Source organism: Helicoverpa zea, chromosome 25, assembly GCF_022581195.2.
Source record: "Helicoverpa zea isolate HzStark_Cry1AcR chromosome 25, ilHelZeax1.1, whole genome shotgun sequence".
Taxonomy (NCBI): Eukaryota; Metazoa; Arthropoda; class Insecta; order Lepidoptera; family Noctuidae; genus Helicoverpa; species Helicoverpa zea.
The window spans coordinates 6740313-6767063 of record NC_061476.1 but is presented as its reverse complement, the minus strand read 5'-3'; the positions used below and the strand labels follow the sequence as shown (position 1 = coordinate 6767063).

The 26751-nt window shown below is 39.5% G+C and overlaps 1 protein-coding gene across 1 annotated transcript in view; it reads right to left on the bottom strand.

Moving 5' to 3' along the window:
• The window catches only part of LOC124642618, a 143548-nt gene that overhangs the window by 14819 nt on the left and 101978 nt on the right, over positions 1-26751 (bottom strand). The window contains exons 4-6 of the mRNA XM_047181128.1: positions 24688-24832; positions 21878-22005; positions 1057-1314 (exon numbers count right to left, since the gene is read on the bottom strand). Of these exons, the coding sequence (XP_047037084.1) occupies positions 1057-1314; positions 21878-22005; positions 24688-24832 (531 nt within the window). The remainder of the gene's footprint in view (positions 1-1056; positions 1315-21877; positions 22006-24687; positions 24833-26751) is intronic.

Here is a 26751-nt window from a genome sequence, read left to right as displayed (position 1 = left end):
AGTAAAAAAATAACAAATGAATAAATTATTAATGGAACAGAAAATAACAAAATCGTTATATCTGAATGTGAATATAATGCTCATGCTTATATAAATATAATTTACACGTTGTGGATCAAAGTTTATAATAATAATATGGAACATGTGTGAGAAATCGATAAAAAAATACGTGTCGTGAATAAAACACGATGAGTTGCCAATGAAATCGATTATCTGTATGAAAATCTTACGTTAAATACAAGCGGTAATTTCAATAAATCGGACATGCTTTCAAATTACGTAACTCATTGTGAGGCAAAAACTCCATGAGGTATCTGTGCCGGGTCAAAGTTAAATATGAATAGAATATTTAATGGATACATGCATTGTGGATCACCGTGTTCAGCTGTAAATAAATAACAATCCTCTCCGAATATTAAACCGTGCTATACCGATGACAATGTCCGTGGTTGATGACTCTTGGCGCGACTCGCAAAGCTTCGCGAAGATTCTTTTATCAAAGCGCCTTCGCTAAATCGTTCCTTTACAAAACTAAATTGTCTACATCTCTTCAGATCAGGGAAGGAAGCACACGAGGGCTCTAAAGCTCTATATCCCTTCTAGTCAATGTCTACGCAAAGCTTTACTTCGTGTATCCTTATATAAACTATCGTTTACTATAAAATTGTGGAGGATCTAAACTAAAGTGCTCGGATTACTGGGGTCGAAATAATAAAAGGGGTAGAGAGCACTCAGAATAGTAACATGTAGGTGCTATAAATGAAATCAGTTCACCCATGTCTCAATGGTTGCCTAAAACCGTCTAGTATTGTACAGTTTTGAAGCTCGAAGTGATGTGAATTACGATATCTATGGTTAATTGTTCTGTCTGTTCAAAATGTGTTTCATTTTCTTTATTTGTACCACCTAAAGTTTTGGCTACGTTTACTAATCTTTTTGTGTCACTTGCAACTTGTACCATATTATTAAAAACATCGAAAGTAAATGCTTAATTCGAGTTATTATGAAAAGAAAAAAGATTAGCCAACGTATTAAAAATACCAACGCCATACGTACGGTTTTCATCAATGTATCCAGGTCCGTAGACGGTCTTGGTCGCGTACAGGGGATCCTCGCTCCCCCCCGGCTCATGGTTCCAACGATGGTAATGATGCCCATGGGGGTTGTAGTGAGGGCTTGCATAACGGTGGATGTGCGTCATAATTTTGTCCGGGGCGATCAGGTTCCCATCATGTGTTATTGACATACCGCCGATCCACGAAGACACACCGGTTCCGTTCCGATTCGCGATCCTTCCGTCCGACATCAGCTTTACTGGAATTTCATCCATCGAATCGCTTAGGTGTGGCACGCTCGACGATCGAGCCATAGCGCGACGGGACTCCGAAATCGTAACATCAGAGGCGATCGCGCCGGTCGATCGACATACATCGTATAGAAAAAAAACTGACCCTACTGACGATATAAAAAAAATGACAATCCAATACAATAAACAACGATATTCGCAAACGTTACGACATTAAACGGGCAAAAATTAAAATTTTCAACGATTTAGAAAATGTCCCGGTAAAGAAATGAGATCAGCAAAGCCTCCCCGGTTGGCAGTCCCGCTCGAACTATTTATCAAAGCCAGTCTATGCCGCGCAGTAACCATAGAGATCGTAGAAAAACAGGAGATGCAGAAAGAAAACATGCAGACATGCCCATTTCAAGAGGTCCCAGAATAGACTTTCAATACGTCGAAAAGTTTCACAAATATTGAAAGCCTAAAGTGGAGTAAATAGGAAAAGGAAAGCAATTATCTAAAAAGCATGCAGGCATAAAGTAGGAGCGAACGTTCATTAAATATTTTTTTTATAAATCGTTAAGATTTAAACTAACTCCGCAGTCACTAATGTAGCTAAATTGGAATTCTATTCAAAACCTATACTATTATTAAAATTGGGTCAGCCTTCACTAAGTTTAAATATTCCGGAAAATTCTAAAGTTTCAAATTGTTAGAGCCGTGTCTTTTTAAAGAAAGCTGAGACGTTCGTTGGATCTTACTAATTGTGAAGTTCCGTGAAAACTTTTAAATCCGCTAGTTAGAGTTAAAAATATTGAAATCTTTGCAAAAGTGTTTGGGCAGCAATTTGTTTGGTAGTATCACGGTTGGCACGTATTGCCACGCTCCTACCTTACGAAGCGTAGTGCGAAGCGTGCAGTGCGAGAGGCGACGGAATCCGACAGACACATAGAAAGAGAAGATGAAGAGAGGGTGCGGCGGCGGCTCACCGTGGCGGGGCCGAGGGGGGCGCGGGGAGAGGAGGGCGGCGCGCAGGAGGCTGGCGGCGGCGGCGCGGGTCATCAGCCGCGTGCCGTTCTCCGTGAGCAGCAGGATGGTACCGTCGGGGGCGGCGTAGCGCGTGAGCGCCGGCGCGCGCGCCGCGGGCCGGCGGGGCGCTTCGAACAGCGCGCGAACCGCCGGCGGGCAATCGCCCGACGCCGCCGCTGCCCCACAACCACGTTACCAACAAACACTACCCACCACCCCTGCTCGCTCACCCACCGCACTACGAACACCCTCAAGGGAGCCTTAGACCTCACCTCCCTTGAGAGTACTCAGGAAACCAGATACAAGTGACTAGGGTCGTGTGTGCCGCCTCGGAAGACGAAACTGTCAAAAGACCGATCACCGAAGGCCGAAGGTGTTGGAAGCCAAGAGTTGAGGTAACTGCGGGCATTTGTACGGTGTGTGGTCAGGAGTACACTAAAAAGAAGCTAGTGTCCGGTGAAACATAAAGTTGAAACAGCCTTGTGTGGTAAAGTAGTGATCTAAGTCAATCCTAAGGCCTATGCATCTAAGTTGTGTTCAAATAAAATAGGCACGTATAACAAAGTAATGGAAAACGAAATCAAATACGTAAAACAACTAAGTAAACACGTTGACGGCTATTTGAAAGTGAGTCTAGTACTCCTTCAGAAGCATTTTATAGTGTAGTGTTATTGTTTTGTAGTTATTTATGTATTGTTTTATGCTGTACGCGTTGTAGACCCGTGTCGTATGATTAGACAACATTATCTTTTTTTGGTATGATTGCTTAAATTAATATAATATCTATATAACACATAATGATGTGGACGGTGTTCCTCAGGGTTGGATCTTAGGACCAGTGGTTATACATACATACATCAAGATAGGGTTTTGGTAAGTGTCACTTATATTACGCGTGTACCTATGCGATGCCATTTTAAACACTTAAAGCTATTGCTAGTTAGTTTCTTATTTGTAAAATCGCGAGTTCTGAGTGAAATACGTACATATCAAAAAATCCTTACATTAGAATTTGTTCATAATTTTCATCCTTTAGATTAAAAATAACATAAAAGATATACCAAACGGAACCTGAACCGAACATACAACACCGGACCCATTCTCTATTTACGTGAGAAACATCGGAATAACAGCACTAAAGGCGTGTCATTTCCAGATTACCTCCAGTATAACAATACAGTCTGAATGGTATTTTTCACCGAGCGCCCGAACTCGGACATTTTCCCCCAAGCTTGGTAGCAATTTGAACAGTTGTAAGTTCCCACGTGGTGAAAGGTCGCCATGTAAAATTTTAAACTACGGACAAACAGGACCTTTTAGTCTTATCATTCCGGTCGTTTTATAAGCCGAAATGTACATAAAATACAATGTTTTTTCTTGTCCAGGAGATGATGAGAGTAAGGCCTTTTTAATTTGTCTGAGAAAATGTTATTGTCATCAGAATTGATTAACGTAGAAACAAAAAGTTTGTGAACAGATCTGGAGATGAAAAGGAAATATGAAAAGTTTTTACATCAAAATCAGAGACAATTTTCAGGTAGGAAATATGTTGAAATTCAGTTAACGATATTAAGCCTTAAGATCATTGTTATTTTTAATTAAAATTTTGTTTATACCCCCACTCTAGCCCCCACCCCCCCTCCAAATATGACTCTCATCTTTATTTTGATGAACTTTAATGATTACTCGAACAGTTTTAAACAGTAAAGGTTGTTTTTGAGTTTACGAGACGTTAAAAGTAGGTTGTCAGACTGTTACAAACACGTATATTCCCCCAAAAAACGACCACTATACGGACGTGTAGTGGTAAGGGCTACCGTGAAACGTTGAATGAAATGGAACGTTGAAGTTTTACTAGAAAAAGGATAGGCAATTGTTTAATTTAAATGGAGCTATGAAGTTAACGTTGCACTATTTTAATTATTTATAACTTGTAATTTTCTTGTGTACAAGCAAGCAAGAATGGTGATGAAGTCTATTGTCAAATAGAGCGAAGTTGAGAAAAAAATAAAGAGAGTTTTTTTTCGCTTCGTTCTATTCTGGACATCGCTATAGGATACCGGTCATTTCATCATTTATAGTTATAATTTATATATAGGATCATTCATGTAAAAATCTGTTTAAATTAGGACTCAGTCTCAATTTATCCTAATACACGGTAGCCCTAAGACAGTCCATTTAATTCAAAGAATGTAAACAAACTGAAGGGCTTTTAACTAAGGTATGTTTTTATAGATAATTTATTGAAGCGACTTTTAAAACTACGCTAGAAAGAAGACAATTTGTGATATATGTAATTTGTGGTATGTCTGTGTTGCACCTACCACTTCTATTTCACCACCACCCTAAGGTAGACTGGTAGAGAATGCCTAAGGCGTTAAGTCCGTTTTACCCTTTGGGTACGAAACCCTAAAAAAGGATAGGCTAATATTCTGCACTCCTTATAAAGCACTGGTATTCAGCTGCATCCTGTTAGACTGGAAGCCAACTCCAACATAGTTGGGAAAAGGCTCGGTAGATGATGTTAAAGCGAGTCTACGCAGAAATGACAGGCGTATTATAATTGTTACTTAACTTACTCCTTGATTTGTAGCACGCTTCTAACTTAATCCAAGTGTCTTGACTAAGTGAACTTGAAACCTGATATGGTTGATAGGTGACACACCCAACATACAATGTAAGGAAATGTTATAAGACTTGTTTATGAATGCTATTTCACCCCGGCTCGAAGGGACTATTTTTATCCAGCTGCCTTCAAGTGGAATAAAAAATATCGCAGATCTTAATATTGCCTGAAACTTTAACATTAAACTTTTTTTTAACCTTTAAAACTCTCCACATCCCCCATTTCCCGACCGCAGATCACCCGTAAATTACTTTTAATTTTGTCATAGTCTCTTATTTTTCTAATTATTTAATTGTGATTCTAAATAAGCTACCCTGACCTGTATCTTCAAAAACTGTCAGTCAATCATTGGCTTACTTATGGGTCGACAGTAAACTGTTAAATTAACTGTTCGTTTTTTTGCAACAACCAGTCTTACCAAGGGGTATCATTTTGCCCCGGGTAACTGGTGGTCAGACAGGCAGTCGCTCCTTGTAAAACACTGGTTCTCAGCTGCATCATGTAGACTGGAAGCCGACTACAACATAGTTGGGAAAAGGCTAGGCAGATGATATGACATAGTCTTTTTGCAGGAATAACGCGATAAAAATCCATGTTCCACAGGGCTTTATCCTTGGGCCACTGTGACAACAGTAGTTACAAAACTTTCTACAACCAGTTTGCTTTTTGTTATCAACTCCTGATCCGTGTTTTCGTTCGAACCCAGTTTTACAGTTTTATACTTAGTTTGTATACTTTGTAGTACTGAATTTGTTTTATTAGGTATTTGGGTCATCTTGTGAAAATTTCGATGTTAACCGTACCTATTTTGTTATGGAAATTGGTATTGTAATCAACAATAATATTAGTTTTAGCAATTTGGGAGATTGGGTTTGTTTCTTTGTATTTTTTTGCTAAAATAGATGAAAGGCTAGTTCTTCTTTGTGGGAACGTCTTAAACAAAATACGAATGGAAGATGAAACATAATTCTTATTAGATGAAAAAGTAAAATACACTAAAAAAAGTAATATTTCTCTATTATCATCAGTACCTCTTGGTAAGACTGGTTGTCAGACTTATTAGCTTCTGACTACCTGTAACGACTGGCAAAGATGTTCAAATGACAGTCGGGACCTACAGTTTAACGTGCCAAGATTCTCAGAAAGTACATGCAAACTTAGAAAAGTTGCATTGGTACTTGCCTGACCTGGGAATAGAACCCACACTCATACTTGAGAGGTTAGTTCTTTACCAACTAGGTACTATTCTTATTAGATAAAAGAGCTAAAAATACTCAGGTTTTCGGTACTACATTGGTAACTAACCCTTTAGGTAAAGTGTCGTGTATAATATTTCACGTGAAGAACCGACTTATCATCCTCCATTAGACTGCTTGTGTGACAAGCACTAAATTATTCTGTGAGTGTACTTCCAAAATTGTTTGTGTATTGATTTATGTATGGTAGGAAAATTGTATGTATGAAGTTTATTTGTTGTATGTAATTTAAGTGTCTTTTGAAGGTATAGATTATATTGATTTCGTGTAGTATTTGTGTAATATTACCTCTATAAAAAGGTTTTTTTTTTTTAATGCAATCGTTCATTTTGTAAAGCATCCGAAACTTCAGAATCAATTAGAAATATTGTACTGTTCGAAAGCTACATTATCCCCGAGAAACATAGGCTCTATTTACCCCGGTAACTGCAGTAGATTTCCCAGGACACGGTTGAAACCACGAGACACAACTAGCAACAAATTCTGTGAATGCGAATTTTTTAGAATATCATTATTTAAACTTCCCATTAAAAATCTTTTTAAAATAACTCAGCGTTATGGAATTTCCAAACCTTTTTCCGTTCACAAACAAAACCGCAGCTGTAAGTAGCAAAGAAAAACTATAAACCCGAACTATTAAGGCAATAACAAATAAGGGAACTAGAAAACTGCCTGTCAAAGCCAAAAGAAATCTTCAAAAAGGTTTACTTTGGGGTACGGGACCTCAAAAGGGGACAGTTTCCAGGCCCACGAAGTGTGCAGACTTACTCATTTCGGGCCTGGACGACTCTGTCACCAAGGACGAGGTTGCCGGGGCCATCTCAAAGGCCGGAAACTGTCTGCCAGAGCAAATAAAGGCGGGAACTATTAGAAGAGGAGCCTTTGGCCTAGGGAAAGTACTGGTAAGCTGCCCCGTAGCGGCAGCCAACAGGATTTCCAATGGAAGAAGATTGATTGTGGGTTGGGTCTCAGCACAGGTTTCGCTTCTGGCACCTAAGCCTTTTCGTTGTTACCGTTGCCTGGAAGAGGGACATGTGGGAGTACAGTGTACCGCGGGGGTCGACCGCAGTCAGCTTTGTTTCCGCTGCGGCCAACTTGGGCACAAGGCAGCCTCCTGCACAGCTAATCCTCACTGCGTACTCTGTGCAGCATCCGGCAAACCAGCCGACCATCAGACTGGGGCAAAGGTCTGCGCGAGGCCCAAGCCAAACAAGAGAGGAACATCACGGGTCACTACCACACAGTCGGTTCATCCGCCGGCTAGTAGTAACTCAGATAACTCGCAGATGGAAACAATTGGTCCCTCACAGCCGGTTCACCCATCGGCTGCGGTACTGGATCCATCGACGCTCGAGGAGGTTACCATGGACACACAATAATGGCCCTAAGTCGTAGATTCCTCCAAGCAAACATCAACCACTGCGCCAGGGCTCAGGATCTATTGCTCCAGAGCATGGCGGAGTGGATGATTGACGTCGCAGTCGTCGCCGAGCCGTATTATGTGCCACCTAGGGATGACTGGGTGTGCGACAGCAACAGTTCGGTGGCGCTCATAGCAAGAATTGCTGTGGACACCCCATCCTTTGAGGTCGTCACCCGAGGGCGGGGCTATGTCACAGCAGTATGGGGTGAATTATTGATCGCGGGGGTGTACTTTGCCCCCAGCCTTTCTCTCGCCGACCTCGAGGTGATCATGCTAGAGTTAAGCACGGTTATAAGTCGTAGTCGTCCACGGCCCGTTCTCGTTTTGGGGGACTTCAATGCAAAGTCTACTGCCTGGGGTTCCCTGACTACAAATGTGCGGGGAGAGTTAATAGAGGAGTGGGCAGTCGAGCAAGACCTGCTTCTCCTGAACCGGGGTTGCGTGCAGACGTGCGTGCGACAATTGGGTGGGTCTATAGTAGACCTCACTTTCGCAAGCCCTGTGCTCGCATGCCGCGTCCAGGGCTGGCACGTGTTGGAGGGGGTGGAGACGCTGTCTGATCATAGGTACATCCGTTTCAGTATCTCCACTCATACCTCAAGCGGGCCGGTTCAAGCAGCCCCGGTGGGCACTGGAGAGGGCCCGCGCTGGGCACTTAAACGGCTGGACCGAGAGGCTCTCGTGGAAGCCGCTATTGTGCAGGCCTGGCTAGACCATCCGGACAGGCCTGCTAACATCGAAGAAGAAGCGGAGTGGTTACAGGAGAGTATGTCGCAGATTTGCGACAGTGCTATGCCCCGAGTCCATCCCACACCATCCAGGCGCCAGGTATACTGGTGGTCACAGGAGATTGCACAGCTGCGCATCACATGTGTGGAAGTGCGCCGCCAGTATGCCAGGTACCGAAGAAGACGCCGTCGCTCCTTTACAGCGACGGCCGAAGAGGCGGAACTCTACGAGGCCTACAGGGAGACAAAGAGCGCTCTCCAGCTGGCCATCGGGAAGGCCAAAGCAGAGGCTCAAAGGGAACTACTGGCGACACTAGATCGTGACCCTTGGGGTCGCCCCTACCGTATGGTCAGGGGTAAGTTGCGCCAGTGGGCTCCCCCACTGTCCCAGACTCTGCAGCCACAACTTTTGGAGGATGTGGTTAGCGCTCTATTCCCCCTGAGACCGGAGCATAACCCACCCGCCATGGTTCCGCCTTGGAGCATGCTCAACGCAGAGGTCGACGACGACGACGTGCCCGAAGTGACCCAGGTAGAGTTGAGAGTGGCGGTCGCTCGCATCAAAAACACCGCCCCAGGGCCCGATGGCATTCCAGGCCGAGTATGGGCTCTGGCCATAAAGGCTCTCGGGCCCCGACTTGCAGGACTCTTGAGCGCATGTCTGCAGCAGGGTCAGTTTCCCCACCAGTGGAAGGTCGGAAAGCTGGTCCTGCTCAAAAAGGAGGGACGCCCCGCAGACTCACCATCTGCCTACAGGCCCATTGTGTTGCTGAATGAGGTGGGAAAAATCTTTGAGCGAATCATCGCCGACCGCCTTATTCAGCACATGACCGGAGAGGGGCCAGATCTGGCGGACAACCAGTATGGTTTCCGTAAGGGGCGTTCAACAGTTGACGCGATCATGCGCGTGAGGGTCCTGGCGGAGGAAGCAGTCGCCCGGGGCGAGGTGGTCTTGGCGGTGTCGCTCGACATCGCCAACGCGTTCAACACCCTGCCCTGGAATACCATAAAGGAGGCGCTCCGTTTTCATGGAGTGCCAGGGTACCTCCGTCGCATAATCGGGGCCTATTTGTCAGAAAGAGCTGTGGTGTACCCGGGTCGAGAAGGATGGGGTCGTCGAGAGATGACGTGCGGTGTTCCTCAGGGGTCGGTTCTCGGCCCTCTCCTGTGGAACACTGGATACGATTGGGTCCTGCGCGGTGCGCTTCTCCACGGCGTCAGCGTGATATGCTACGCTGACGACACGCTAGTAACAGCACGTGGGAAGACGTACCGACAGGCGGCCATTCGGGCCACAGCCAGTGTCGCGCAGGTCGTGGGTAGGATCCGGCGTCTTGGCCTCGAGGTGGCCTTGCACAAGTCTGAGGCCCTCTGCTTCCATGGGCCGAGGAAGAAGCCACCTCCGGGGTCTAGCATCGTAGTAGGAGGGGTCACCATCGCTGTCGAATCGACGATGAAATACCTCGGTCTCGTTCTCGACAGTCGGTGGAACTTCGGGCCGCATTTCCAACGTCTGGCTCCCCGATTGTTGGCCGCAGCTTCTGCGCTCTCACGCCTGCTGCCCAACCTCAGGGGACCCAATACCTCCTGCCGGAGGCTCTATATGGGGGTCGTGCGGGCGATGGCGCTCTACGCCGCGCCAGTGTGGGCGAACACCCTGACGGCCCGCAATCTTGCAGTGCTGCGAAGACCTCAGCGAGCGATGGCCATCAGGGTCATAAGGGGATACCGTACGATCTCCTTTGAAGCGGCATGCCTCCTAGCCGGATCCCCACCATGGGACCTAGACGGGAAAGTCCTCGCGTCACTCTATACATGGCGCGAGGAAGCAGTGCAGCGGGGTGAGTGCCTCGTGCCTCGACAAGTTGAGGCGCGCAGGGCAGAGCTCCGCCAGGTGTTAATGGTGGAATGGGAGCAGCGACTTGCGCGACCCACGGCAGGGCACGCCGTTGTCGCGGCAATCAGGCCCGTTATGAAGGAGTGGCTGGAGAGAAGCCACGGCGCCCTCAGCTTCCGCCTGACACAGGTTCTTGCCGGGCATGGGTGTTTCGGAAAGTTCCTGTGTCGCATAGGCCGGGAGCCCACGCCCGAATGCCACCACTGTGGGATCTGCAGCGAGGACTCGGCGCTGCACACGTTGGTGGAATGCCCAGCATGGGCAACGCAGCGCCGTAACCTAGCGGCAGCGGTAGATGCTGCGGGAAGTCTTTCGCTGCCGGCTGTCGTGTCCTGCATGGTCGGCAGCGAAGAAGGGTGGAACGCCGTCGCCTCCTTTTGTGAGGATGTGATGGTTTTAAAGGAGGCGGCGGAAAGGGAGAGAGAAACTGCTTCCTCTCTCCCCGCCCGCAGCAGACGTGGTGGGCGTCGCAGGGTGGCTGATCTCCGGCCACCATAGGGCGCGGCCTGCGGGCGACAGACTAGGGGCGTCTGTCGTCCGATCAGAAACAGGCCTCGAGACGGTGGCGTTGTGTTGCGCGCGCCTCTCTTAGTAGAGTTTGCTGTGGCCGCTGGGTGACGGCCACAGAGGTTGACGGGGCCCGCCTTTGAACATCTGGCGGGCCAATACCTGTCGGGGGTGCGGAAGAATGCTTTGGCGATACCCGTGCCCTCGACAATAGGTAATAGAAGGCAACACTGGGTGGGTTTTTAGCCGGTAAGAGTCCGGCACACCCCCTCCACCGACCCCAGGTGGAGGGAAGTCCATGAGGATTTTCCCCCTGCCAAAAAAAAAAAAAAAAAAAAAAAAGGCCTTTGTTTCCCCATTGGGGTCCTTGGTTTTACCGAAATTAATTTCGATTGAAGTTATTGGTCCTTATGGCACGTGACGGCAACCCGTCACTTGGAATATGTCATTTGGCATGTTCCAAAGACTTTGGTTGACTTCCAAAGACTTTGGTTAGTTCTCTTTGTTGTAGTTTGGTACGTCAAAGATCAAAGGTTTTCGTCTTGAGAGTTTTGACAAGTGAAATTGCTGAGTTAACTTGTGTGGTGTATTTTTGGTGTTGAGGAAAAGCGTAATGATGAAGCAAGTTTTTTTTTGTAAGAGAAGTGGCAAATTACTTAGCCATTTGTTAAGTGAACATATACAAAAAATTATGGTTGAACTAGGTCAAAGAAGCAGATGAAAAATAGATATGAATGCCAGACAATTTTTTTTTAAACCGGACACTATTTTTCGATCGTCTTTTCCATGCGGCAATGCTCGGTTCGTGCGCATTTGTTAGGCCATATTTACAAACAATTTTTCATATTTACTTAAACGAAAAAAACAAAAAAATATTTTTTGAGTAAATATACTTAGTAAGTACACAAATACGTTTTTATTAAATGCCATAAACTTTGTCGTTTCAACAAAATGGAGTCTATTCTTTTTTATTGATAACGCATAAAACGTCTATCAATCTATTTTATCCAGTTTTCATATTTGTGAACGCAATGAAACTAGCTCTGAAAATATTAAACGGCAATAAAGTATGCGAAATGAAATGGTGTTGTGGGCAAACCATAAAATTGTATTGAGTTTGTTTTAAACTTCAATATTGTAATACACTTTTGAGTGGTATATTATCTCTCTATATCTGTCCTAATACCTATTGTAAAGATGAAAAGTTTGCTCGTTTACTTGAACGACCTAATCTAAAGAACCAATTTGAAAAAATATTTTGTTTTTAGATAGCCAGGAAGGCTACAGACTGCTTTTTATCCAGGTGCGCGGAGTAGTATCCACGCGGGTGAAACCGCTGGCGAAAACTGGTGAAAATGGGCGTTCCCGAGCTTACGCATACAAAGACAATGTGCATGTAGGTACTTACATTTACACACACAAAACAAAGCTTACCTGCTTTCGTGAGATAAAACATCTATACCATACATTAAGTTAACTATCGCCATTTAGAACGTGTGCGCCCATTGTCCTTTGCACTCATATCCTAAACAGGCCGTTTGATAACAAAGGAAGGTATTTCCCACTTTTTTACTAAGAGTACCCACAAACTGCAGAATAAGCTGTCGGCCGACTGTTGACCCGATGGTTGGCAATTTTTTAAAAGAAAATCTTGATTCCATTCAAAGTTTACAAGTCGGTCTTCATCTTCCTCCTGCTCTGTTCCCAATTTTTTTGGGATCGGCGAAATGTCTTACGCTTCCATTCTTTCCTGACACTCACTCCTTTCTTATTCATGTCATCTTTCTGTGCAAACAAACCATCTTTTCTTAGGTCTTCCTCTCCCTCTACATTCATACTTAGCATACACTTTGTTGCATGCGTGTCATCTTCTTACCACATGCCCGTACCATAGCAATCTTTTACCTCTCATCCTAGTTTACAGTCGGTCTGATACCGGCTAAACACCTGATCTTTGTAATGTGCGTACTACCATTCATCTTCATACTGATTTATTACCCAAACCAACTATCGGCCGACTAAAAGTTTGTAGTGTGTCTAACAGAAATTTTGTTGAATGCGATGTTAGTTAAATGGAATTACTAACGGAGTTAGAACAAGCGGTTAGTTCAACCGGCTAATTTATGTTGATTATGGGCAAACATGGTTTATGACGTAATTAGGCCATGGAATCCGCTATTTATGAAGGTATTAATGTCGATTTCAAGGTAGTTTTGGATTTAAGTGGATTTTAAACTGTAGGTAGTCATGTTCGAATGTAAGTTAAAATTAACCGATTTAGATAAAAAAGTTTTCCCAAGAAGCTTGTTTTTTCATCTCCGATATAGACTTTAATTGTAGGCTACAGATATTATAAATAAAACCATTGAATGTCACTATATTACACCACTTAACAACGTTTTTTTGGCGGCTTGTAAGAAGAAGAAAGAAAGAAGAAGAAGTCATCTCATATTAAGAAGGAATAATGTTAAAATAATTTATTTTGTTTTTAATTACAGATCCAAAATTGACCTATTTCTCTGTGATGGAATAAGGCTACCATTTATAAAAGCATTGATAAATATCCTAAATATTAAAACATGTGAAAAAACTGATTTTTGACGAACTTTTTCCCAAAGGAATTACATTATATAATAATGTACAAAGCATTACACCTGTAAAAACAGGCACCAAATAACAAAATGTACACCTGGAATTTGTCTGAATTCTGGAATTCTAGATTTTTTGTCAAAGTTTCGTCGGAACTTACACAAATAAACAGAGTGCCTAGATATTGTTCGAAGAAAAAAAGACTATGAAAATACCTTGAGGATTAGATAATACATAAATGTATGTGTAGAAATAACGTAAACACTCCTTTGGTATCTTTGAAAAAATACTTTTAATGTAATTCCAAAAAAATATAGGTAGGTAAAACAACTGCTAATCGCGAAAAAACCGATAGAGAGGTTATAGAAATAAACAATGGATCGGCAATAATGTCAGACAAAGCAAAGGTGAAAATGTAGTGAGTCAGCAAACCCGAGCGGGGCCCACCAGGGCTAGAGCCTGCCGGGGTTGCGGGATTGTTCGAAAGAGTTACCGTGGCCCTGGTACATAAGGGCTTAAGAAGTAACATAGTGGGTTTTAGTCAGTAACAATCTGACACTCCCTCACGCTGCTAACCCACGGCGGGTGTACATTTGATGATTTCCCATAAAAAAGGGCGAAAATATAGTGGCTTACGAATTTTTATTAACTTCTATTTTCTTTGATATATGTTAGTAAGTTTTTACGGTAGAAAAATGGAAACTTATGATCGGTGAAGGTCAAACAATTGCGTAGGTGTATTACGAATTGGAAACTAAGTCTATCAGAAATATGTCGATATCAAAAATAATGCTATTTGATTGACAGTTTTTTCAAAGCAATTCCTGTAGACACTTTTTTGGATATTAGAATATTTTTAACCTAAATCTGTTCTGAGAAATCGTGGGTAAATTCTTTGAAGCCTTAATTTGAATTTCATGAAATATTCTAGATTTGAATAAATCGCTCCAATATTATGAAGAAGGTTCCTATCGTAGTTTTACCCAGGGAATTACTTCGCCCAAGTAGCCTTATTCATCACTGAGATATTTTTTAGAATCGCACCAATTTCTGAGACACCTAAGATACCAGTCTTAAAAAGGGGTATTGGGTTGCCGGGTTACTGAGTTGAGGAGGTCAGGTAGGCAGTCGTATGGACTGGAAGCCGACCCCAAAATAATTGGGAAAAGGCTAGGCGGATGGATGGACTTATTCCTGAGGTAAGCGCATTCAGTTATGGCAAACAAACAAACTCATAAGCTTTATAATATAAAAAAAGGTTTATAACATTAAAATATAGATTAAAAACCATTAGATACAGTCGCAGACGTAACTTCAACTGCAAAAAAAAACAAACGTTCCATTTTTGAATTGTCAACGATTAATCAACTCGGACTTTTTATTGGCTTTCACAATCCGTTCGTAATTTGAATCGTGTCGTTTGCTTAACGGCCAGTTAGTTGAGGGAGTCAGGAGTTCCCCCCCCTCCTCTTCACCCAGTGTCCAATTGATCTGAAGTGGACTGGAGGAACTATTAAAGTATTTATTGAAGATGTTTCTAGAGAAATATTGCTGTTAAGATTTTTCAAGTAGAAGTAAATCTTACATAAGTTGTTACATTAAACAGGTATTACGGGAAAATCGTTGTTTTTGTAAGTATGACTTAATAAAGCAGGATTTATTTTCAATTAGCTGCCTATCTCGGCTTTGCACGCGGGAAATATTTTTTTCTCCTAAAATACCTACCTACTAGTTCTCTAGTAGAAGCCTGCAATAGTTTTCAGTGTAATAAACTTCTTCTGACAGTTAAAAAGACTACGAAACTAAATATTCAATTCAAACAAAGCAGTCGTATAAAAGGTATTCGCAACCCAGTGGATTTTTTTTTATTTAAATAAAATAAGCCGACATCTATTTTTAAAATAGCACCACTAAATAGAAAGTACCATTTCAAATAACTGGCACTAATATTGAATTTCTTGCTTCAATTGAATAAATTAAGTTCTATTTTTAAACATTAATTACTGGCAGCTGAAAATTTTATTCAAATAGTGTTTGTTCATTTATAATTCGAATTCAGATTCGAATCGAATTAATTTCAATTAGAATTATTATTTGCTGTAGTAATTATAAATATGTATAAATAATATTTTTATAGCACAGCTGTAGATTTAAAAAATTTAACCATCATTGCTATTTTTATATTCGCGAAAAAGGAGGAGGTTCTCAATTAGTATGTGCGATTTTTGTATGTTTGTTCGCGAGTGATAGTATTTCCGTCGTTTATGACCCGATTAGAAAAATATTTTTTTGTTCGATAGGATATACTTTTCAAATGGTCCAGGATAGTTTTGGAAACTTACAACCTAGGAATTGTCATACACTAACCTATTTTAGATTGGCAATTGATGTTTGATAATAATATATTAGTTGAATGGAGTGAATGCCTAAATTCTATCTCTACATACAATACATAGACAGATTATTGGAAGCAACTGTTAGTCACCATGTTTCCATATCGTCACTATTTACTTAATTCAGTTTACAAGGAAAACATATATAATAATTGGTATTCTGATTCAAATACTTGCGTGGGATTATTGACATTTAGAAGTTAATGTTTCGTTAACCTAATGTTTTTATAATAACTGTTATTAGAGTTTATTTGTAATTCGTAACCTTTTATTAATTTGTGTTTAAAAAGTAGAGCACTTTCTAGTTTGTTAATTATAGAAATGGTGATAAATAATAATTTGTCATATTTTTTTTTATTTACATCACCATGTTTCTAATCTATATTTGTTTATATATAAATATTATGTACATGCACAATGTCAAATCTATAAAGGATTTTCTTTGAATAGCGCCGCAGGATTTAAAACGTAAAAATTCACCAGTGATCAGGCGGAAAAGACCGCGGTCTGCTGGGGCTGCGGGATTGTTCGAAAGAGTTACAGCGGCCCTGGTACATAAAAGGCCTACGACGGAATACGACAAATTTTTTGGCAGTAACAGTCTGACACTTTCTCACCGCTACTAACCCACAGCGGGAGTAGTCATTTGATGATTATGACGTCGTTAAAAAAGAGGTACATTTACATAGACAAGAATGGTTCACCAGTTCACTTGAGATAAAACATCTATACCTGAATATAAGAAACGACTTATAAAACACTATCAGAAAGAGCACAAATTAAATTCTCCAGCAACAAAGAAACTAGAAACAGATTATTTAAACAGGAACCTACTAAGAATTGAAGAGTTTTTCTCCTAGATCTGAAGGAGATTACGCCTAACAATCTGTTGTGAAACTGAAAGATTTGAATTACGTCTTCTATTTATGTTTGTTTGTTAAATCTGGCTAATCCGTAATCCGTCGCTTCGTGTTACAATCCGAACTCCTTGGGTGATGGTCCAAGCAATAAGAGGTAGCGATTTAGTTGGATTAAGTTGTCCGATAAAAAAAAAAATATTGTGGTATCTTTTGTTTTACTTTATAATTGTTTATCTGTTCTTTTTGAGAAGTAAAATTAAAAACTGGACTTTAGAGATCAATTTTGCAAAATTGTTTTTGTATAGAACTTTGTGTATTTAAATGGCAAATGTAGAAAAGAAGAGAACAAGAAAAATCGGCTGTCTTATGCCTTAGGGGTTAACCTTTTATAAATGTGAAAAAAAAATCTATAGCTATCTATCATTACTGAATCCAAAAGAAAAGATGGCCTAAAATGACGATGAAATATTAAGTAGTATGACGGAATGGAAGCGGAAATCTTTGTACTGACCTTAAATACATTGGGACTAAACGAAAAAATCGGTAAAAAACTTTTAAGTTAAACGGTTTTACTTTATGTGCACTGAAAACTAGAAAATAAAAAAAACTGTTAAGTCCTTACCTATAAACCTACGTAGGTGGTCCCGGTCATATTAGACCAAAATAAAAATGTGGGGCCCATTACCTAACTATTGCTGTAGTACTTTCTTCTAGAGGTATAATAGGTGTGGATTGCATCGACTTACTATAATCGTAACTGGAGATTTTGACAATCAATAATCAGCCGTAGCGGCTTCACCAGCGCACGCCGAGCTCATGATCTACCAAAGTATAAAGATATGCTTTGCCATAGGTAGGATTTCAGAGGGCCCCACGTTTTTATTTTAGTCTAATATGACCGGGACCACCTACGTAGGTTTATAGGTAAGGACTTAACAGTTTTTTTTTATTTTCTAGTTTTCAGTGCACATAAAGTAAAACCGTTTAACTTAAAAGTTTTTTTTACCGATTTTTTATTTTCTAGTTTTTAGTATTTAATGAAAATGCCTACCGAATATTCCTCATTCTATATATGGGTCAGCAGCTGTGAGGGAGTGCCAGTCTCTTACTGACTAAAAACCGTTGTGTTTCGTCGTAGGCCTTTTATGTACCAGGACCACGGTAACTCTTTCGAACAATCCCGCAGGCCTGGGCCCCGCTGGGGTTGCTGACAGTATTCTACTTGTGTAGCCCTTTCATTTGATACCCATATTGAGGGGGTTGTGGAAAAAATATGTAATCCGCCATTTTGTACCGGCGGCCATCTTGGATTTACAATGTTATTGATATTACTATATTGTATTGTCATCGGAGTTGAAGGTGTGTACCAAATTTCAGATCAATCTGACAACAGGAAGGTACTTAAATTTGAATTACTAAATTTGACCCAAGAATAATAAATAAATAAAAAAAAAAAACAAACAGGGTGAGCTAAATAAAACCGTTTAAAAAGGAGGAAATCGCTATTCTCTTGTACCTTGTACCACACATAACGAGTCCGCCTGAAATTCAAACATTGGGAGTTTTTCTTTGAAATCAGAGAGCGCTCGGGTTCCCATCTTCTCAGATGGGATTATATTTTGCGCTTATTCGTACAAATTCTGTAGTGGACCATTAGCCTCATCATTTACTTATAAAACTGCAACATTTTGCGGATATTTTTGTAGAATTTCATAACATGCCATGATACGTCAAATCAAATCAAAATCAAATCAAAACATTTATTCGCGTTCGTGACGCACAAACAAAAACGAATATACACATAAAATCACACAACACACGTCGTTTTCTGTTGTTAACACTGATATGGATGCTAATGACATAAAAGTCAAGAGCTTGTACGCTTGAACCTGTTAAAAACTTATCTGTTTGCTACTTTTTATCCGAGTGAATAAATCTTTGTCATGGGTCTTCTGGCTATAAAAGAAAACTGCATGAAAATATTGTTTTATACCCAAATAGGTTACATCTACAATGATTATGAGGAAGGAAATATTAAGGAAGTAATATCCTCTTTTAATTAGCTCGTAAATAATAATAGAAATTACCGGAGCTCAAAGAAAATTTCCGATTTCTGTACAATTATGTTAGTTATTTAAGCCCTAGGGTAGTGTCAATATTAGCTCTTTGAAAGGGCAAAAAAAAATTCAGAATCTATACTATAATTAAGTTTATAATGCAGATCAAATGAATTAGTATTAAGCGCGTTTCACACTAGCATTTTTTCATGCAGGTATAGGTGACAGGAGAAAAACCGAGCCGGAAATTCGCTAGTGCGAAAGAACTGTTAGTAAACTAATTGAAAATCTACTCAATGGAACCCAAAGTCGATTTTGATTAAATTAATTCTATAAATAACTTGAAACTTTACTTGTACCTACATAAGCTTCTAAAAGCTTTGGTATAGAATCGATAAAATATTTTTAGAATTTTACCAATAGAAGATTTTTTTAGGAAGCTCCTAGATACAACTTATGTATCCCTACTAATATTATGAATGCGAAAGTAACTATGTCTGTCTCTCTGTTACGCTTTTACGTCTAAACCACTGAACTGATTTTAATGAAATTTGGTACAGACATAGAGTTGACCTTGAGAAAGAACATAGGATAGTTTTTATCCCGGATTTTTGAAGAATTGTCTTGAAAACGCGATATAACCGAACTCTACGCGGGCGAAGCTGCGGGCGGAAGCTAGTATCCATATAATGCTACGGAGTATCACTAGTATCTTACAAGTGCGTCATTCACACAGCCTTAAACAATAAAATCTAAATACGTCATAACTACTATTTTATAAGCGTCTTAAAAATAAATTTACCCCAAGTCCTTGGTCGGCGTGAATTAAAATCACACTTAATGACGAATTATCGACCAGTCTATTTGTGTATTAAGTGGCTCGGAACGTAATACAATGTCCAGTTATAATAAGCTTCGTGACGTGAAACCATAAAGTGTTATAGTTACTTTTATAGCTTAAAATTCTTTTTTTAGTTTGGTTAGTTTGTGAGCGGTTAAAAATCTGGATAGTGTATAAAATCTTTGGATTTGAAAGTTGTTATGTGTAAGTACGAAGGGGCCTGAGTAAGCGGCCGGTTCTTGGATGGGTGACCGTTAAAGGTATGACGTGCTTCGGAAGGCACTTCAAATTGCCAAACTAAGCATAGCTTGTACAAGGGGTAATATGATACATGACTTTATCTGAGCTTGTACCACCTTCTTACATATTATACATAGAAACAACCAGACTAAATTAAACAACCATGTTAATGCAAACAAATGTTTCACTTACACCGGAATCGCACTCGCGACCTTCAGATATCACACTTATTTTCGACAAGTATATTACCACCCTAAACCCCCCACTCTTTCCTACCACAAAACAAGAGAACACCCCCAATATATTTCATACTTGAAAACAAAAGTTCTTACCTAACTGATAATAATAGAACTTTTGGAAAAAGTCAAGATCAATTTATGGAATTAAAGGGATTGAAAGAGCTTGAAAGTTGACGCGGCCGACGGGTGGATGATCGCGGGATTACCGCGGGATTAAGGGCCCATCCCGCGGGATCCCGGCCCTAGCGCCCGCAGAGATTATAAGAAATAAATCAAACGGGTACTGAGATATTGAAACCAAAGATTATTGACAATTAACAGATGTGTCATTTGTGTCGATAGAATTTAACCATGAATTGATTGGTAGGTTTGACTTCACTAATTTCTCGTGTATAATGCGTAAAAAATTTGATTATAAAAGTCTGAAGTCTGAGTATTTTCTCTGACGTTACACGTGCACCATACTTGGTATAATATTAATCTACTTACGTTGCTACTGAAAGCTATTTTTGCCGACATTATAAAAACGACCTATAAATGACGTATAATTAGCAACCGATTAACACTACTAATACCACAATTACACTTTCTTCGTGCAACTAAAATTAGAACTACCACTAACAAGAGATTAAATACAACTTCAAAATGTTCCTAGCACTCCAAAATACTATTCACAGGAGCGTAAATTACCTACCATTCAAGTCGCATCTGGTCCTACCTAATCTATGTTCCAAAGGGTGTACTGGTCAATACTAAGTTAGACACTCCTTTATATTAGCCGGGAAAGTGGTTATTGAATGATTCCCGGATAACACGGGTATTGATTCCCCTCACTAATGGAAATAGTTTCGGATTTCGGGAGGGTATTTTGATAAAGCTGGCAGCGGTTTCAGACTTGCTGGATTTAGGTGAAGGCACTTAGGTGATTTTAGTTAGAGACTGTATGTGTTATGTTTTACTACATGCTAGGTAGCTAGACTGGAAAGGTAGCTAGATGAGAACTTGAGATAAAAGTGAGAACTTTTGGTATAGAGAAGTACAAATGTTGATTAACATATAGTCCGTCGGATTGTATATTTATAGTGCTTTCACAGTAGTGGATTTTTGGCACGATTAAAAATAATCTATCATGCGGTTTCCTTTGGTACCGGCAGTTGTCAATTGTTTGTTTTCGCCTCTCAATTCGTTTGCCCGTACGAACCGAGCGTTGCCACTCGGAAAATACTCTCTAGTGTGACCAGAAAAGTGACGTTTATGTCGTCTTCTTACTTCGGCCTAAGTGTTCATGGAAAAAATATGAACATCGCCACTTCGTCATATACTTTGTCATATAGGCTATAACGTGGCTAGACATTGGTTATTGAACTTGGTACACAAACTGTTCGATTTTGTTGATTCATAGTTTTATTTGTGTCGATGTCGTGTGGGTCGACGGAATACAATTTTGGTATTTTACTTTAATTTATTTATGAAATGATTTTGATTGATGATGGTTTTAGGTATTGATTGTATGTTTCTAAGTTGTAGTCCGTTTTGAAAGGACATATAAAAAGTAAGTTACGTGTATAACTACCTTTTGCATTTAAAAGAGCTTTTTGTCCGTAAAATATTCAGTCATTGTAAGATTTTTACTTGGCAAGTTATATGTTATACTTACCTCTTTGTCTGGTAAATGAGTTTTTTTATCTCATTCTATAAAAACCATATTCCATTGCGATAGAAGGTACCTAATACGAAATGTAATCCAACTTACACCTAAGGGTTTAAAGTTACCATAATCTGTATTTTATATTACTTATAACGTTTGTTTTCTAAAGTATTAAAAATCTTACGTATTTTATTTTTTTATTCACTCAGAACCCGCGAAAATACACAGCGTGAGCGTTTACATAAAGGTGCTTACTCACCGACGCATGGGTTGTGGTTTACCACAGCAAATATGCGGTCGCAACGTTTCTTCATATGCGTGTTGGGACAGATGCAGCCGAAGAGAGGAGAGAGGCGCAGACCAGCCCAGGCTTCGCGACAGGCCTCCCTGGTGGTGAATGGGGTTATTTTAATATGTGGTATAAGTATCTACAAGAAAAAAAAGGTAAAAATTATAATGTCATAATAGATAATCTATACTAATATTATAAAGAGGAAAACTTTGTTTGTTTGTTTGGTTGTAATGGATAAACTCAAAAACTACTGGACCGATTTTGAATATTCTTTCATCATTAGAAAGCTATATTATCTGCGAGTAACATAGGCTATATTTTATCCCGGTACGGGCAGCAGCTCCCACGGGACGCGGGTGAAACCGCGGGAAAACGGCTAGTGTCAGATAAATGTAGGTAATGGTCAGGTTTAGAACTGTGGTGTAGCTATCAATACACTTCTCTTATTGAGAAGATAAATGATCCAAATAAACAATTACCTCTACATTATAACAAAAGATTACAGTCAAAGTAATATATTTAAAATCTCATTTAAGTAATTTTTCATTATACCAACGAAACACAGTAGACAAAATGCAAAAAAAATGTGAAGTCCCTGATGACGTATACTCTAAGTAATATCGATAAAACTAATTATATTATAAAGCTCTTCATGGAGGCTAAATACGTAAACCTTCTTGGCTGTCAGATAAAAATAGAAGTCACTATTTAATCAAAATGGACGACAGAGAAAAGCACAAAACCCTGGCATTAAAATAAAAATGGTATGCAGTTCCATATTACAGGTAAAATGCCAGTCAATTCTTCGTTGACTTTTCGCTTAAAAACTCCGGACTATTAATAAAGTGACCAATGGCTGTCATTTCATGAATCTCGTCGCGTTGCTTTTAAATAAAATATCTTTAATGGTGAGATTCCATTCAAATCGTTTAAGCACACATTTATGTTCGCGAACAATTTCAGCCTTACTACAAAACCTTAAACATTTGTTGAACACTTGTCTAAAAAAAGTATTACGGACGTTATTTTAACGTCATAATCTGTCATTTTTTTTGACAAGTGTTCAACAGACGTTTGAAAGTTTTTGTGTTACGATAGTATGTGTTTAAGTGCCAGCGCAAGTTCATTGCTACTGTGTCATCATCATCATCATCTCAGCCATAAGACGTCCACTGCTCAACATAGGCCTCCCCCTTAGATCTCCACAGATACCTGTTGGAGGCGACCTGCATCCAGGATATCTATCCATCCTGTGCTACTGTGTGTTCGCGCACAACGATTGCAATATAATTGTACATTTTAGAGATGTACGCTCGCGATCTTTTTTTATTGTTTCTTAGAGCGAGTACCTAAACCAACAAAACATCACACTAAAATACTACAACCCTTACTGAAAAATACTACAATAGTAATTGAAAAATAGTCAGTGTTGCATGCTGGTGGAATCTCGGCTTTACAGTGAATCGATCAAACACTTTGGTTATATTTTTAGCCTGAACAGAACTTTGTCTCTCTTCGTACTATTTTATTTAGTTCCATCAATTGCGGGCCTGTTACTATTTTCAGATTTAAATTGAAATTAAAACTTTTAAAGCCTTTCTTAGATTTTAATGTAGGATAATTTATTTAATTTGTTGTTACTTCCATTTCCAGCTTCTATGTTTAAATGCTGTTGAGTAGTTAAGCGCATCTCAATGTAGGTACTTACGAGTAATCGGTTGAACAGGTTCTACACTATAGTTCGCGTACCAATATTTATCTCACTAAAACAGAAACCAGTAATAGTAATGGAAGAAAACCGGGAAAAGATGGACTTAAAAAAAACTCCAATCCGCCATGAGCAAGCATGGTTGTGCATTAATGCACATTCCTTCTCGGAATGAGAAGAGGTCAGAGAATGACAATATAAAAGCACTTAGTAAATCGAATCAAACAGTCTTAATCATGTCTTGGACAAGATTGGTGTTGGTGCTCATTTCTTCTCTGTTTGAGAAGAGGCCTGTGTCCTGCAGTGGGACAGTAAAAAGGACAATTGAAAGCATTGCCAGAAAATTCCACCACAAATATCTCACGATACTATTTATTGGTACCTCTAATTAGTAAAGTCAAATGATCATTGTTGCGATCTCAAAGGCACTGGAGCCAGCAAAATTACTTTGCTATTGTTTCTATTGACCAGTGCAGTGCAATTCAGGACAATGCAGTATACAATCCCGAGTCACAACGCATTCATTACCTATAGGATTTATGTCCTAGCAAAAACTGAAGATCGGATCAATGATTGGTTGAATATTTAATGAGTGTTGAAAAGTATTTTATAAAAATACAATATTTCGAGTTGAGAACTTCCTTTTTTGGGAAGTCGTTAAAAATACATTTGACAAAAGACACATTACATTTGAAATTACATTTGAAAAGGGCAAATCCTTTTTGCTGAAATCTTAATGGAGAAGTTGGTGTTTCGAAGTGACTGGTGTATATTTTGTCACCTTTATATTCTTCATTCGTTTGGTTTGGTTTGAGAAAAAAAAATTTTTTGATTCCTCTTCTTATGAAACCGAAATGAACCCAGATTCAGATAACGAACGACCGTTAATTAATAACCACGCTCAGTCAAAGCGGATTGGCGGTTTCAGAAATTAAAGTCCAGGTTTCCTCAAGATGTTTTCCATCACCTAAACTTAGTCAGTGGTCTATGAATGGTGTCTTAAGTGTACTTAGATAATAAACCAGTTCTTTTTAAGACCTTTTTTAGGTTTTTAGGTTAAATGTATTACCTGTCTTCCATACGGCATTCTCCATCACGAGCTTTGCAGGCGTTCTTGAATCTATCGAAGAGGACGGAGCAGGCCTTCTCGTTGTGGCAAACGCTGAGGGCGTAGGTGCAGGTCGGCAGGGTCTCCACTGGGTACGGGTCTTTCTCTGGAAAGACCGAGGTCTTTTAGGATAATAGACACAGAAATATAAAAATATACAGTCTAAAGTGATATTATAGAGATTGATATCAGGGAATCGTTTTAAGTTAAGACTCTGTAACTAAACTTTGAGATTCACTATTGAGAAGCTACACTACTTATAAAATAAATAAAATAAAATTTATTTATTTCAGACCCAACAAGTAGTCCATACATTATCAGTAAGTTAGAAACAGAATTTGCTTATATACTATTTTAGTATTTACTCTGGGTGAGATTGGCATATTATATTCGAGTATATGGTTACTACTCCGTGGTCTGTAATTCCAAATGTACTAGTTTGTACGCCACTGCAAAGCTTTATATACATTTAAAAAATAAACTGCTATCTAACTTTTCATAGACATTGTCGGGACATTCTGCCATTTTAAACATTGTAGCGTAGCCATGTCAATAACTTTGACACACAATAAAAAACAGAGTTTTTGTTACGAATAATATTTTTAGCTCGAAGAGAAGTGGGTTTTTTGCAAACTGCAATTATGTATGCGGAATGCAATTCATGATTTAGCAGCTCTTTGTGGATTCCACAGATTTTGCATATTTAGGTAGCTTTGTGTTGTTCAAAGAGTATATAGCAAAGCTTTTCGTGGCTATGTGAGGAGTTTGTGGCTAAGTTACAGTGATCACTGTTTAAGCTGTTCCAAGTGTCAGACAGAGGATGGGTGACCATCTTTGTTAACTGATAGAAATGACATGTCTCAAAGAATACATTGAAACCAAGGGCTTCTAAAACTTGTTAAATTGTTGACTGCTACAAACATATTTTGAAGGTTTCGTTACGGGTAGTCAGAAGCCAATGTGACGACGAGTGGAACCAAAAGATATCGAGTTGCCCATGTAACTGAGTTGAGGAGGTCAAATAAGCAGTCTGTTACTGTTACAGCCTTTTTTATCGTCCCACTGCTGGGCACAGGCCTCCTCTCACACGGAGAAGGATTGAGCAATAATCATTGAGATAGGCAGTCGCTCCTTGTAAAACACTGGTGCTCAGCTGCATCCAGTTAGACTGGAAGCCGACCCCAACATAGTTGTAAAAGAGTATGAAGATGAAGAATGGCGTATGGATACTTTAAGACCTTTTTTCCTCAAAATCGATTTTTCAGATATTCCTATTATCATCCACGGAGCTATCCCCATTATAAGGATAAACCTTTTAAGATAAGCAGCGGCCAGTAAATACTTCGATCAAAAAACATGAGTTTCCAGAAAGAAAATTAGGTTGGTACGCGTTTAGAATATAATTAGGCCTAAATCGGGAATGGATGAAGTTTTTTCGTTTTCACAGAGAATATTTAGTGATGTTGTCCATTTGAATTAGGCTGTTTTTTGGGGATTTGTATTGTATATTTGCTGCGAATGTTTTAGAATCAGGTTTAAAGAAAGTCGACGATTTAAAGTCATCACTATTTTAGTTTAAATATTATCGATAGATATTTGCTACATCTAAAGTAGGTAATAGAAAACATAATCTGGATACTGACAGAAATATAATGGGTAAAAGATATTATTTATTTATTTATTTATTTGATAAATAAATAATATCTTTATTTTTTTATTTATTTATTAAATAAATAAATTTACATATTTACAATACATATAAAAAGTGGTTACAATACTATAATAATAAGTTGGTAAAAGTGATGGTAAAATACTATTAGTACCTAGATATTATGTAGTATATCTAGGATGATGTCTAAAAAGAAGAGATCTTTAAGGTCTCCAATTTTGGAAATGTATAATCTTATAGTTATATTGTTTTAAGACATAAGAATAGATGATTTAACACCTTTAAAATCATAATACATTTTAATTCCAGTCTTTTGTTATAGGAATAAATGCATTATAACAAGCAAAACTTCTTAC